The 15846-nt window shown below is 38.3% G+C and overlaps 1 protein-coding gene across 12 annotated transcripts in view; it reads left to right on the forward strand.

The window, feature by feature from the left end:
* The window catches only part of FOXN3 (forkhead box N3), a 201461-nt gene that overhangs the window by 177958 nt on the left and 7657 nt on the right, over positions 1–15846 (forward strand). For 6 of the 12 annotated variants that reach the window (XM_071745814.1, XM_071745812.1, XM_071745816.1 and 3 more), the window contains 2 exons: positions 5959–6067; positions 13393–13416. In XM_071745814.1, coding sequence (XP_071601915.1) covers positions 5959–6067; positions 13393–13416 — 133 coding nt within the window. The remainder of the gene's footprint in view (positions 1–5958; positions 6068–13392; positions 13417–15846) is intronic. The other 6 variants (XM_071745817.1, XM_071745820.1, XM_071745823.1 and 3 more) reach the window with 1 other exon arrangement.

Genomic DNA, 15846 nt, shown 5'->3' on the forward strand with positions numbered 1-15846 from the left:
TACCCAAAAAAATGTACTACTACTGTACCTCTGTACTTCCAAAATTGTATCCCAATGCAGTTTGTTTTTTCAAGGTAATACAAGTAGATTGTACATACAGAAGATATATTTACAGGAATCAAGACAAGAGATTGTTACAAGATTGTCTTAATAACAAACAGAAATCCTAGCATGGCTTTCTGCTTATGCAAAAAATAATTGAGAAGATTGAATTATCCTTATTTAATGTCCTTAGACAAGGTATGAGTCTGACAGGATTATCAGGATATGCTTCTTCCCCCCTCCCTCCCCTTTTTTTATTTAAAGTAAATAGCTTGTTGGATGCATCCTTGATTTGCAGTTTGTTAGGACTACGGACTATGGAATTCAAGAGCTGTAAAATTGTCCTTGAGCAGTAAAACAGAAGTTAGGCACATGGCATCAAATTTATGCCAGGGCTAAGAGAGTTAATGTGAATAAAGTTACATGTGGCAGGTAACATTTGCTTTTGGAAACTTCTGATACCCCATCAATTACACATCATTAGCAGTTTCCTATTTTCAGTTCTTGTAGCCTGAGATAAAGCGTTCTGCTAAACACTGTCCTGGAAGAGAGATTGGCAGAAAATGCTGAAGATGTCAAATTTGCAGAAACTTAGGATCCATTGTCAAGGATTATTTCTGTGCTGCAAGAGAGATGGGTCAGGGAGGAGAGTTCTCATATAAATGCCTGTGCTCCATGATGACAGAAGATGCAGAGAACCAGTCCCTACAGGATACCTTCATGCTTAAATATTCCACTTTTTTAATGTTTACCTTCAATAAGTACTGTTCAGTCATCTTCACTAGTCTAAATATTGGCCACCTTGAGCTGGACAGTTAAATGAAATATATGCTTCTTTCCCAGAGGACATAAAGAACTTGTTACCCCTTCTTTTTTTTAAATGTCCTTGATTTACAACAAAACACTCTGAGTGCTGATATTTCACTTAACTTTCTATGTGCCAACATTTAGCCAAGAAGATGGTTTCCTTATTTAGTGATCTGTTGAGGTGTCAGTGTGTCTGATGACTGTATTCATGGAGTATTTCCTCCTCCTTTTCTACTTCACTTTTGCCAAATGGCTACATTGTGTGTTGGACAATGAAAGCTCAGGGAAGGACCTAGTCTAACATGGTTCTGATTGTTTTGACAGTCTTGGATGAGGTTGTTATCTCAGCTGGATGGGGGAAGTTTGTTTTACCTGCATGCACACTTGGCAAGTAAAATATTACGGATGCAATGTGTTGAGGGACGTAATGAAAGACGTCCATAATTTGGGGTGTTCTACTCAGTTAATGTAGGCCCAGATCATGTTCCGAATTCAAGCAGTTCTGCACTGGCTGTCTAGTGATCGTATGGCCTCCTACTTATTTTCTGTCTCCAGAGGCAGAGTACAAGGTACAAAATAAAATTGGATTTTTGAGGGCTTCTATTGGATCTTTTTAACACTATCTTAAGAGGTAGTGTTTTGGTGGATTCAGGTTACGATGTGTTCTCCTATACGGCATTTACTTGATTGCCTGTTAAGCTGAAATGTGAAAAATCACTACTAAAGACAGATTATTTTTCCCCTTGGAGAATTTCAGAGATGCTGTCCTGATTTTTTGTCTTGGATGTATTGCTTCTTGCTGCAGTTAGCCAGTGGAGATTTGCCATGCCACCAGATCCTACTCAGATTGTGGAATTCCACCAGAGCAGCATGAGGTTCAAAAATAATGTATCTGTTCATGCAGCAGATTAGGGGCATAATCTGTACACATTGTTTAACTCTACTCCAGTGGAAGTGTTTCTTGTGTTGAAGCTTCCTGAGAGCAGAATGAGATCCAGTGCCTCCTTGAAAACATGGCAGTGATGAAAGCTGAAAGCTGAATGATTATTTCATTGTTTCAGACTCCTTGCCTTTCACTACAAACATTTCATGAAAGAGGAAACCTTTATCAAAGAAACGCACAGAGCTTCTCAGACGTAAACATCTCTCGGCACTTGCACACAAGAGGTGTAAATTACATTTCACACTTCCCTCTAGGAATTAGGAGCCATGTGACCTGCCTGTACTGTTGGTTAAAGAAGCATTAGAAAAGAGGAGTTTGGACTGTAAGGTGTTAGTCCAGACTGACACTGATTGATGATATGGCTTAGAGTAAATTATCTTGCCTCCACACCTTGAATCTTCAATCTAAAATATAAATACCTCACCTCAAAGTACGGGTTTGAAACATAATTAAAGCTTGTAAGGCATAAAAGTATCTTTGAAATAAAGTAAATCCAGTAAATAACCCACAACACTTTAAAAGTACCAACATGTGGAAAAAATTCTATTGATAATAAGTAGCCATCTTCATACAGCCAACACAAAGGCAGGAAAACTGGGTACTAGGGACCATGTATTAGCAGTTCATATGCGTAGAATTGTAGAATTTTTATTATTTTTTTAATAATTTCTTTCATTTTGAGAGTGAGTACTGATGCTTTAGATGCTGGAAGTAGAGATGCGTGAGCCATAGATATCAGTCTTCAAGTAGCACATTGGTTTTGTGGATAAATATTAATACTTTTTGCTATTGAATTATTTTGATTCCGCTTTTCATTTTAGATTTAAAATGCTACACAAATTTGACAGCAAGTTGTGGTGGGTTGCTTTTTTTCATCATGGCTCCAGGTGTTCGCTGAAGGGATTTTCATCCTCCTTCAGTTGATCCTTGCATACAAACTTTCTGCAAAGCTTGATTTGTGATGTAGTGTCATTGCTGTGTCATAATTCAGAGAGTTTTGGGAAACAAAAGTAAAGATCAGTAGCAATAACAGTGCTGTTGCCAGGTGAAATAGTTGTTGAGTTGTGAGTGGTGATTTCAGTATACAGAGCTGTGGTGTGCCTTAGAGAAGTTAAGGCCCCTTCTGGCATGGGTAGTCCTGCTGAAGCATTTCAGTGAGTGGTGGCACACTGCACAGACCAGGCAGCTGAAGTGAATTTCATAGGCAGGAATAGGTCTTAAGTTGTCTTTAGGGGAATATTTTTAGAGGACAGCAAATTTTTCCTTTTTTTTCCTTTTTTTTTCCTTTTTTTTTCCTTTTTTTTCTTTAGACAGTTAATAATTCCTGAAAGGAAGACATGGCATGTGTGTGTGTTGAGGTAGGGATGTTTTTACCTGTGAAGCTTTTGAAAAGGGTGTTTTTTAATAACTGCCATGACTTTAAAACCCACAAAGGGTCAAGAAGATGGAGGATGGATTCAAGTGGGGTTGTAAATAAATGGAAAATCCAAGCTATGAGACATGGCAGTGTATTTTTTATATATAGGAGTGCGGGGAAAAACTTCGAGAAAGTAAGAAGCAAAAAAAATGAGACATTAATTTTAAAGAAGTGATGGGTAAGTGAACAGGATGTTTTATAGACGCAATGGGAGTGGTCGGTAAGGCAGAAAGAGAGGATAGGAGAGGAGAAAGGGTACAGTAAGCATCAGCTCACTCTGCCAACAGACCAGGATAATTAGATAACCATAGAAAGAAGAGTTTGGGCATCAAGGAGCTTCTTTTTGCAATAGAACTGTCAGTTTCTTTGCTTTGAAGTTCTACATGTATGTATATTTAGGCAACAGACATAGCTACCTGACAGATGGCTCTATGTGTGTGCAAAGGTGTTTCATTTCAATATAAAACTCTGTGGTTTGTATCATAGTGAAGAGAAAATTCCCAGATCTCTCTTTGTCAAAACTCCTGGTTCTTTTCTTTTAACATGACTTTGAAAATGTAGAGAAACTGTACTGTGTAGTGCAATACAAAATCTGTCCCTCTTGACAGCCAACTGCAAAAAACATGCCCATTAGAAATTATATCTCTGTTAATCTTTTGACATTTAGCAGGTTTATCTGATGCTTTGAATTTACCTATTATGTGTGCATTTTATATTAGCCATATCCTTGAGCAGACTGCTCTTCTTTCCTGACACTAGTATTTTGGTCATCAGAAGGTCATGCTGTTTAAACAAAATAACAAATTTAGAATTTGGAGTTTTTATCAAGGTAACATTGCTCTGCAGTATCAACAAACACAAACATTGGAGCATTGCAAGCCTGTAGTGTCCCCTGAGGGAAACAGATTTAATCGATTTCTCATAATCTAGTGATGGAGGAAAAAGTGCACAAAATAGTGAAGGATAAATAGCTAAAAGCAATTTTTATATTATTCTGGTCATTGAAAGCTGACCCTAGTTGTTATGAAGTAGGTTCTGTAATTTTAGCCATTTTGAAGCTGTACTTAAGCACCTAAATATAAATGACCTTTTCTTCAGAGGTGCTCAAAAGCAAGGGTGGGTATAACACAGTGACAGAATTTGATTAGCAGGGGTGATGTGCTCTCACCAGCAGGAGAAAGAAGATTATTTTCCCAGAACTAATCTGTGTGGTATGGAGTGAAGCAAGGTAGCAAGGTGAGCATCAGGATAGCTGGAAGGGAGGTGTGGATCTGGCTTGGTGTTGGTAGGACATTGAAATATACCTCAGAAGCTTAGAAATAATGTACTTCTGAGCCCATATTTCTCTTCCTCAGAATATACTATTACTTTCAGCTGTGAATGTTTGAAGTTGGGCATGTAGTATGTGTGTGTGTTGGTTCTCGAGCTCAGTGATTTTTCTAGTCTTCCTGTAATTTGTTTAAAGATAAAATCTGTATGTGTATATCAAGTGATACAGTTTACATTTATCTTATATGTATTTATAGAATATCTGTATGTTTTAAAGTAATAGATCCAGAGTGCTGGTCAACATTCTCTTTTGGGACACTACTCATCAGGGGAAGTTACAGTATGAATGATGACTTACAGTAAAGAAGTGAGCAAACTGAGTAGGTATGGACAGAAGCAAGTTTGAGTTGAGGCTGTTGGAGGTCCCTGTTTCAAACTAAAGGGACATAATAGCCGTGCCAGTAAATGCCATTACGCATAAGTCCCTGGTAAGTGCCTTGGAGAAGAACTGTGTTCAGTTAGTCCTGCATCCCACAGTGGAGGAGGAAAATCCTGAGGACCTGCTGAGGACAAACTTTTCCTTTGGTGGTGCTTGGTAGTGCTTCCTCTCAAGCTTCCTCCAGCTTCAGCTGGAGGGATGGCTGCCCTATCCTGAGAGCACAGAAACATGACTGGATAGAAAAGAAGTGCTTGGTTGTAGATTAAAATCTGGTTGGCCAGAGCTACAGTTGTTGATATAAGCCAAGTTAAATCTCTTATCTATAGTGGCCAGTACCTGTGCAGTTTGCTGTCAGTGGCCTCCAGGTGCTGCATTGCATGGGGGAGACTCAGCTGTGCCCCAGCCAAGTGCTGGAGGTGCTGGTAGAGGTCATCAGTGGCAGGAGGAGGAGGCTAATTAGTGGTATAGAGCCTAATACCTTTTTAGCCTCTTCTCCTTCCATTCCTGGTAAATCTACATTTGTAGTTAATTTTTTATTTTGTATGAGAGAGAGGCTAAGAGGTTGCTGCTCAGAAAGTAAGTTGGGATGATAAAATGCCATGACCTGAGTTCTTGCAGTGGAGTCCTCCTTACATTCATTCTGTGTATCTGTCAAGGGTCGTTGTTTTTTATTGTAGACCAAATAGTCATGTAAGTGCTTATAACTGGTTTTGACTCTAAGCACATACATTCATTACAAAACAAAAATGATTTACTTGTACAGGGAATGATCTACAGCAACTAGATCAGGTAGTGGCACCTACAAACCATATTATCATTGGTTGCTGTTAAACTTTTTGCCATGAAAATAGAATTGGAAATACCATGGCATTCACAAGATTTGAAGCTGAGGTGTTCAAGGTAAGCAGTGTACCACACAAGCCTCTCTAATGTTTTCTCAATTAACTGAAAAGCTTATGTTCCACATTCTGATTTTTCTAACTTTTCTGTTAAAAGAAAAAATGTTCCTTTTTTGTTTGTTTGTTTGTTGTTGTTTTTTAGTTCCTCCAGGAGTGATACAAAATGGAGCTCGAGTTCTGAGTAGAGGAATATTTCCTGGAGCCAGGCCATTGCCAATCAACCCTATAGGAAGCATGGCTGTTGCAGTAAGGTAAGAGGGGCTCATTGCAGGATCTTCATGAAACACATCAGTATTTTGCATGAAATTTAAAATTACATGTAAGCTCAAAGTATCTGGCCAACAGATACCTTGCTGCTTGCTAATACTTGTGGTTCTAAATGAAATAAAACTGTCACCTAAAATTCTTAGGAAGACAATAATGACATATCTCTGTTGCACACTGGTTTGTAAAGCAGTTTTATTTTCACTAGCAAGCTGCAGGCAGTTCATGATGAGAACCTCCTACAGTGACCTGTTTGTCAAAGCACAAATGCTTTTTCCTACTCTTCCCTCCCTTTTCCTAAAGAGCTTTTCCTGGATTAAATACCAGTGAGAAGAATATCAGTAATGCTAAAGCAAGTTCAGAAAGATACCTAAACATTATAGCTGTGGTTTAGTTATGAACTTAGGTCTTTGTGAGGCAGTTTTTTTCAGTATAGTTTCTGTTTCAAAGTTTTACCAGAAGATTCAGGGGTAAAATGCTGTTTGAATATACTCAGCTTTTTCAGAAATCAGGGCAGTAAGAGACATCTAGTGATGGCAATAAGAACTGTGGTTCAGTGGTTTGCTGTACTTAAAGAGGTGATAGTTTATTGGTGGAAGAACAGTTTGCCACAGGTGTAGCTCCATTTTCAGGCAGTCACAACAGAGACTAATTTGATAAGTGTGCTGCCAGTGCCCCTCTCTTTGAGACCTAATAATATCCACTAAAGCTATTTCAGCTCAGGCAGTTATGTATTCTGGTTTCTGGGATGTGCTTTCATAATTAGCACCTCCACTTCACTGGACTGCTCAGTGACACCCTCTCAACTCTGTAAATGGTTGCAAGGCAGTGAAATAGAGTACCTTGATAGCTACTTATTTCATTATTATTTACTTAGGGTTTTTTTCCTGTTTGCTCTTTATATTTTTATCCTTTTTCAGAATCAGTGTCTAGTCCTTTGGGTGCAGTATTTCTATCCAATAAATGAAGAGAAAGAACCTGTGACATTCATGGAGTCTCGATGCTTAAAATGCACAGAGAGGAAGACACTAATTGGAATAAAATCCATTTTTTTTATGGGCAACTTTTTCAGCTGTGTTTCACACTTGTTACACTGGAGGGACACAACCCTGAGGGTAATCCTCTGGAAGTCTGCAGAGTTCCTTTCCATCTCACTGTACCACAGTCAAGCCTTGCTAGAAGTGGAGGTCAACCATATTCAGAAGCTTTGCCTCTCTCTGGTTTTAGCCAGGACTCATATTCTGCTCCAGTGGGGATTGCAGAGCTGTGGGACTACCAGTTCATTAACTAGATGTAATTTTTATGAGGAGGACATCGTGGTCTGAATATTCTCTCTTCAGTTCATCTGCATTTCCTCCTTAGACCCTGTTTCATAATCAGGGTTGACTCAAGGAGGAGATAGAACTGTTTTTCCTTCCAGGCTGCTTGAAAGTTTTGTTCTGTTTAGGGATCCTCAAACTGATATGCTGGAAGGCTGTATATAGTTACAGTTTATGTATTTTCCAGGGACTACTTTTCATGGGTTTTTTCACATCAGGCAGAACAGCAAGTTTACCAGGTAGCTGCTAATGTAGGAAATTAGGAATTTTACCCCTCCTTTGCTTTTGTTTCTTTTTCCTCTGTCTCAGAGAAAAGCATTTGTAATTAGTTAATGCAGACATTTCTAATTCTTTTTGTTCTCATCTCTAACCTTAGGCAGTACTAGAAATAGGTTGCTATGAATATATTCCTGGTCTGCATGATGTCTGCTCATATTTAAGGGCTCCTGCAATATCCACTCCTCTAATTCTTGAAAAGAGGCTTGGGGGTAGGGAGTAGAGTCATAGAAATCTTTCAAGAAGTTGGAGGTCTCTGCAATAGAGCAACTTCAGCAGGCAGTTTTGTTTTGTTTTTCTTGGAGATATTAAGATTCAGAATTTCCTTAGGAAGAAGGTCAGTCTGGATGCATGATGCCTCTTAGAACATCATCTGACGCTCTCAAAACTGGATACTTCTGTTGTCAATTACTGTAAAAATGACACCCTCTTTCTTGGTGCTTACCCCTCTCCTCAGATTCATGGAAGTAAATAAGACCTGTTGTGTCAAGCTGTCATGGCATATCATGATAATAACTTCTGCTTATCATGTGCAGTGGGGGGAATTTTCCACAGCATCCCAGCCACCTTCTGTTGCTGTTAAGAGTAGGAGGAGCACTACTCAGACAGAGCTGTCATTCCTGCATAGAGATGCTCCAGTCAGGCTGGCAGGGGATGTTTCTAGACCTGTTCAGGTGCAAGAAGGTTGATTTCTCCTTCCAGCTTTCTCCAGGAGGGAGGTCTGCTGAGCACTCACAGTAGGTGGTACAGTCTCCAGTTGCAGTTATCTGAAGAAATGATGTGCCTCTCCCTATATATTGAGAGGCCAGGCAACTTCTTTTCAAGGCATGTCAAATGTTTATTCTCTTGAGAAGAGTTCCTTTGGTGAAAGGCCTAAGATTACCTAAAAAAGGTAGTTTTCATCATTCGTATAGAGGAGCTCTAGTATTTTCTTGGTTGTGGATCCTTTCATAATACATTAAACCTTTTAACTGGTTTTCTTTAGTTACCATGTGTAGGAGGTACAGTTTGTTCTGTAAGGTCCTGGTCTTCTGTGGCACTTCCTTATTGTCTGAGATGTTTATTTCATGTTTATTTCCTCAATATCTTAATGGTGTTCAGTTCTGTTGTCCTCAGTATAACCTGCAAATAACTTGCACTGTGTTGTCCTGGTGTGCAGACTGCCATTAGTGTCAAAACAGTTCAGTTTTCAGTTAAATTTGCAGTTGTAATTAGTTGGAGTGTTTTGACTGATCTCTTATTCAGAAAGGAGGCCAAAGCCATAGCATTGGACTAAGATGCTGAAATCTGTGATTTCTGATGTGTTAAGCTCCCATCAACTGATAGGTTTACTGTGCTATTCCTCTTCAGCAGTGGGACTGAATGTACCAGCCTGTTTTCTTCCTGCAAAAGGTGTCGATGTGTTGCTCTTCCCATGTAATTACATGTCATTATTTTGTTTCTTATATATAAACTATGATTGAATTAAGTAGTTTAGATTAAAAAAGCCCTACTGGAAAGCATTTAACAAACACAACAAATCCACCACTTTCCATGAATAAATAGCAATTGAGGAGAGCATCATTATGTTGTAGTGCATTTGTCTGAAATTGCACAAATAGGCATTTCATTCCAAACTAATCTACAAATGGAAAAGGCATCCCACACTATTTTCACTTTGAAAATCATCCACTGGTGTTAAATCTTCACAGCAGAGCATAATTGGATGTGTTTTGACAGTAGCTTTTTATTTACTTTATTCACACCACTTTTAGCTTGTTTACCATCCATATTTTCCATGTTGTGGCTGACAAGTCTAAGACCAACCCAAAGACAGCAGGGGAAAATAACGCTTCAAAGCTGCACAGCATGTAGCATGTCTCTAACATGAGATCCATCATATATATTTTTGGCAGACCATATCCCCATATAGTTCCCTGAGAGAATTTAAGAGCAAATGCAGCAATAGTTTGGATATGCAGAAAAGCAAATACTGACTTACAAAGGTAATAAATGAAATCAGGCAAAGCCAGTAGCACTTTACATGTGGCAAGGAGCTGGTTGTGCTTTGAAGGTGAGCTCTTGCTCTTGGTATGTACATCCACTGGAAAATACCTTTTGCATATTAACTTACAAGGACTTTCATGTCCACTTTATTAGGCACAACCTCTGTCAAAATGACATGTATACATATATAGTGACCTTCTGTGCTGTTACCAGTTACACCAGCCATTTGGAAGAGCATAAGCTTGGAAGCTGAGATAATATTAGAGCTGTTTGAACTACAATTTTGGTACATTCAGCAGGCAGCCTCCACCATGATGTTTGTAGTTTTCCTCAGTTATCCATAGTGCATGAGTGATTTGTGTCTATGTCTGCATCCTGCCACTGTGCAGTAGACACACTGATCCCAAGCCTGATCTGCCTGACATGGCCAAAGCCACTGAGGTGAGGTTGATGGAATTTCACTCCACAGAGTGGAGTGGCATAAGCCTGGTAAATCAGTCCAGGTTATTCAGTAAAAGACGTTTTACAAAATGTCTGTGGTAATTTTTATGTATTAGGTATTTCTTTTCTTCTGCCCTAAATGTTCACTGCTACAGAAACCCCTGTACAGTACACACATGGGCTCCCAAGGAATCCAGGTTTGTGAAGCTCTGGTCTCCAGCACTTTCTGGACTATGTAGGCCATGCTTCCTCTTTTTTGGGCCAGATTAAGGTGCTGCTAGTTCTGGACCATGGAGGTAAATGGTCCCTTCTCTGTCCTCTTCTGATGGGAAGGCCAAGGGAAAGCCCCATCCTGTGACAGTAGCCAGCAAACGTGTGCAATGGAGGTGGCAAAAAGGGAAGACAAGTTCTGAGCCATCTTGGTGGGAAGACTTAAGGAGCAAGTAAAATTTTCAGGCCTTGGGAAGAGCTAAGCAGAACCAGTCCCAGTAAAGTTGTTTTGACTGAATTTTCCATTCTATTTGTTCATGCATCAGAAATGTCAGCATAGAGGATAGCATAGACTCCATTGCTTAACTGCCTTTTTGAGTTCAGATTTCCCTAGAATGAATCCAAGCTTCAGGCTCGTTGAAAGCTTAGGCAAAAGAAATTCTTCATATGCCACTTACACCTGGCTAATAGGTTGCATTACTTTTGGTGTTAGAAATACTTTGTTTTTTTAAATTATTGCAAGTTAAAAAAAAAAAGTAGGCGATTTCTTGGGTTTTTTCCCTTTTTTTTCAGTTCTCCTTTCTCACAAAATATTTGCATCTTCTCAAGTAACTTCACAACCATCTGTAAATTAAAAACAGACTTCCCAGGGAATTTCCCTAAGTAAAAAAAATTCCATTCAAGTTTGCAAGAAAAAAATGTTCCCTCTTCTAGGGAAAGCAAGTGCATCTGCATTGGCAGAACTACTGCTCTTCCTTTATTTTGGAAAAAAACCCCAACACAATGACCAAAAATCTGGCTGTAACAAACCTTACTTTCTTCATCACAAATATATTTTAAAATATCTTTTCTTCTGCTGTTAATGCCACAGTTCAGTTCCTTGTTCTGATCATTGTGATGTGACAAAATGAGGTTTGTGTCTTATTTGAAGATGGAATATTGTTATTTGATAAATTTCACTTTAAAGTCATAGGGCAATTACTAGATTATTCCTGAGTCCTGACTTGCATTATGGTAACTTCTCATGGTGATTCTATTTTTGATTAATTTTTTCCTCCCTTGAAGCAGCCATGCAAGCAGTGATTATATAAACCAAACATTAGTAACATGTGCAGTGTAGATGCCAAAGCATAAGTAAAATTACATATTTACATTACCTGTGATTTATTATTTTTGCCTAGGTAAAAAACCTGGTACTTAGTTTTATAAATTCTTAATGGTGTAATCTTAATGTTCTACATTTTTACTGGCACAATCATCTTAACAAACCCTACATCATCCTTGTTGCATTGCATTCCCTTTCCCACCTGTAACGAGCAGGATGGTTTATCCTTGGGAGCTGAAGGAATTCTTTAGTAACTAAAGGACAAAAATCCTGGCTGAATATTCTGTTTTGCAAAATGCAGGGGGCTGCCTTAGTCTTAGCTTCAGATCTGCTGTTGATACTGACAAAAGTGCTCTTTCTGCTGTCAGTTCATGACTTGTGTTTACTGTGGTCCTTTGCATACAATTATGCTGTGAAATACCTTTGTAAGAGCTTCTATCAATAGTGTGACTGACTTGTTGTTGACTTCGAACTCCATAACCACTGATAGAATCTCATCATACAGCAGTGAGCACCACTCACCTTCCATATGCTTGCTCATCCTTCTGTCTGCTGGTATGAAGTGGTTTGAAGTAGCAGTTAAAGTACCTGTAGCTAAAAATTCTGACTGTCCTGAGTTCCCTTTGAAATTAAGTTATCTAAACAGTAAAAAAGAGTGTGTTTGTATATGTTTCTTCTTCTGTGTTGTTGTTTGGTTTTGGTTTTGGTTTTGGTTTTGGTTGGGGTTGGTTGTTTGGTTTGGTTGGTTGGGTTTTTTGTGTTATTTTGTTGAGTTGTTGGGGTTTTTTTTTAGCAAAGCTGGAACCTTTCAAAATCCCCAAGCCCAACTTACCTCTACTACATTCTCATATCTTTTAAATGGTTGTTTCCAATTACATACCAAAACTGTCACCTATGGGTGTACAATGCCTGTCATCCACAAGGATCAGAGATAGACAAGGTGATACTTAAACTCCATGTAGGCTTCCTTAGCTCATCAAAGGAGTTTACTTGTCTCTCGTGTGGAATACAGTAAATATTTTTCAACAAGAAATTTGCCATTTTGCAAACAGAATGTGATTACCTATCCTTTTTTAAAGCTAGTTATGAAATTTAAGGAAGATACATCTGCCCTTGGTAAACTGACTTTTGTCTCATCCTGAAGAAGACCCCTTTCAAAGGCACTAACTTTTGAAAAGGATATTATTTTCTTACTGACTTGACATCCAGCTGCTGTGAGTCCCATCTGGCTCCTGATGACATTCCATTAGTAGCAGGACTCTTCTCCATAACAATGGGAATGGAGACAGGCTTTCAAAAGTCCAAACTTACTCCTGCAGTGCTTGAGGGTTTTGTCATTGTATAACAGCCAAATTTGAATATTTTAAGAATGTTAAGACATGGTATTTCAGCTGTATAACTCTGGTTAAAATCCCTCAAGAAAATAAAATAGTCCATGTTTAAGCACCTGTTCTTGCCCTCTGAAATTTAAAAATTATCCAAACATCAGAGAAAGCACTTGTTTTAAAAATCTAGTATTGCTTCAGTAACAAACTTAAAGTTGCAGCCAGAACTGTGAGCAAAACCAGATTCCAGTGGTCAAAATTTGTCCTCTGAAACCCAGGGAATCTTTGTCCTGTGTCCACTGGTGATCTAGACTGAACTAAGTGAATCATGGATTCATTTCCTAGTGAGCTTGTGACTGTATAAGACCAATATTAAACTTTAGAATGTCTCAGAAGTGTGTATGTTATATGAATTTGATATTTGTTTATTGAACTCCTGTTAATCTACTAATATAAATTATAAGTAATTGTATCTTACATTTGAGCTATTGTGTATCAAGATACAAATCAGTTTAATTTACTTTCAGAGTACAAGAATTTGTGAATAGCCTAAAATACTCTGCCTGGATAACTCGTTTTCATTTCTGCAGATATTCTTTGCTAATTCTCTCCTTGACCTGCTTTCTCTTCCTTTTTTTATTTCCAAGCAGAACTGGTTGGAAATCTTTCAAAATGTAAGTGAATACCAAAGATTTTTCTGAGATGCAAATGTTACCCATTTCCTGACCAGTTCTACCATAGATGCCTTTCTTCTGCAGTGTATTGCTGTTTCCTTTCCTCCCATTTTTAAAGTGTTTTCTTTTTTGCACCTTCCTGTGGACTTCTGGTTTTATTTGTCATCATTTGTACCTTCAGTCACTCCTTGTGGGTTGCTCACTCCTTAGTAGTACACCTTCCCCTAGGACATTCTTTTTGTAATCCCACTTCCTTTCATACTTTCATTCTATTTTTGTTTGGTTGGGTTTTTTTAAGAATTGGGAATTGAAATAAGTCCCATGGGCAGAGCTTTTGAATCCAAATTATAGCTCCTTTATGTAAAAGCAAATGCTAGAGACTCAAGAGCAGGGTATATCAGGATGTCTTTTTGGCACATGATTGTTCTGCTCCATGGAACTGTAGCTTTCCTTTTGGTGACAGGCTGTCAGTACAAACTAACAAATATGAGTAGATCTAGTAACATGAAAATGGTCATCTTGGTTTAAATTCCATCTGTTAGAAGCCTTGTTCAATAATAACCTAGGCAATGGGAATCCCATTTGAGTTCCCACCTATTCTGTCCTGTGTGTTTCCTTGGAGCAAGAATTCATTGCTATTTTTTAATGGAAAATCAGTAGCATGTGATTTTTATTGAGCCCCATTGATCTGACTATTAGCTGCCTAGCAAAATCAAGTAACATTAATTTTGTGCTAATTTATGATAATTTTAAACATCCTTAAATGTAAATTTACCCTAAAGATGAAAAATCTGTCACTTAAAATGCATCACATGCTTCCTTGTAATGACTGATCTTAAGGGGTTGGTTATAAATTCACCTTACAACTAGTGTGGGTGATTTCTTCTTTTAAGCTTTTGGCATCCTCTAACAACAATCTCTGCAGTGCCAAACCATCACAGAGTAAATGTAGCTGCCTTGCTGCACAATCATGAATGACATTGCATTTAGGTATTAATAATTGAAGGAGCTCTGTGTATTCCTTCTGGGTTTTGTATATAGTTCATAGATCATAAAGCTAGTCAAAAACCTAGGGGAAAATAATTTTGATGGGCAGAAGAGGTTGGCAAGATGCTTTTTTGCTAATAACTGGGCCTTCTATGATAATAGATTTCTTGGAAAATACTATAAATAAGAACATTTTGAATGACTGATAAATTTGCTACCTTCCAGCATTGTCCTGCCACTGGTTCACAAAAGACTTTGTTGTTTCAGCAAGCTCTGCAGACAAGAGCATTTAGATGAGTAGGAACTGGGGAACTATATACCTCTCTTTTATTTTCCACCTTTCAGCCTTTGCTTTCAGAAATGGATAAATACTTTGCTGTTTCTGCTGTAAAGAAACCAGATGACAGGTCTGTTCCCTGACACCTAAAGCATTTTCCCATTTTTTAAATAGAAGGGTAGTAATACTCTGGACTTGCTAGTGTGCCATTCCTCTTAAGAAATATCTATGTTCAGTGCATGCTTTTAAGAAAAGGTTTTAATCCAGCATAGCCGTGAGTGCTCAAAAGTGCTCTACTCATAGCATGAAGAAGGGAAGAGTAGATTTTAAAGCAGTTTATCACGTAGTTTAAACAGTTTTCCTTATTTGTCACTCTCTTTTTTTAACTGATAGAGGGTTTCAAGGCTGGTGAACCTCGTGGATGGCATGATGATGCCTTTACTCAATGATGAGCATCCTGCTCTCCTTTTTTTTCAGCAAGAGTTAAAGTTCTGCACAGGGTTAGTCCCTTCTTCAGCAGAATTGCAAGTGTTGTATTCTGTATCATAAAGTCAGTGGCAATACTTCCCAGTCCAGAAAGGAAGTGTTAGTTTCATACTGCAGTAGTTCCCACAGCATCAAGCACCATAAAACCAGAGGGGAAAATGACAGCTTGTAGAGCAAAACCAGATTTTTTTTTTTTTCCACTGCTGCTTTTTCTTTTTTAACATGGTGTAGTATTTTGTTGGTAGTTTATGGCTTAAGACTGTATTGCTTTGAAGATTATTCTTAAACTGATCACAATCAGAAGTGTGACTTAACCTGGGTTTTGTACTTATTTGCTCCTTCTATTGGGAAGAGATTGGAAAGAGTCCTAAATGGAAGCTGTGTTACTTCAGGTGAAACATCATCTACCCCTGGAATGCTTGAGCAGGAAAAGAAGTGCTCCAAAAAGCTGGTGTCTCTTTCCCATGTTTATTATAGAATCACTTAATATGTAAAACGTGAGAGGGTATTTATCCAGCTCATCAGTGTTTATTTAATACCCAGTATATCATATAATGAGGTTTTGCCCTTTTTCACTTCTTTGGAAGTGTAAAATACTAGTTGAAATGTAAATCAGGACTATTCAGACATCATGTATTTGTAAATATCCTCTAGTTGTAAACATCCTACCTGCTTTGTGT

The sequence above is a fragment of the Heliangelus exortis genome, chromosome 5, assembly GCF_036169615.1.
Source record: "Heliangelus exortis chromosome 5, bHelExo1.hap1, whole genome shotgun sequence".
NCBI lineage: Eukaryota > Metazoa > Chordata > Aves > Apodiformes > Trochilidae > Heliangelus > Heliangelus exortis.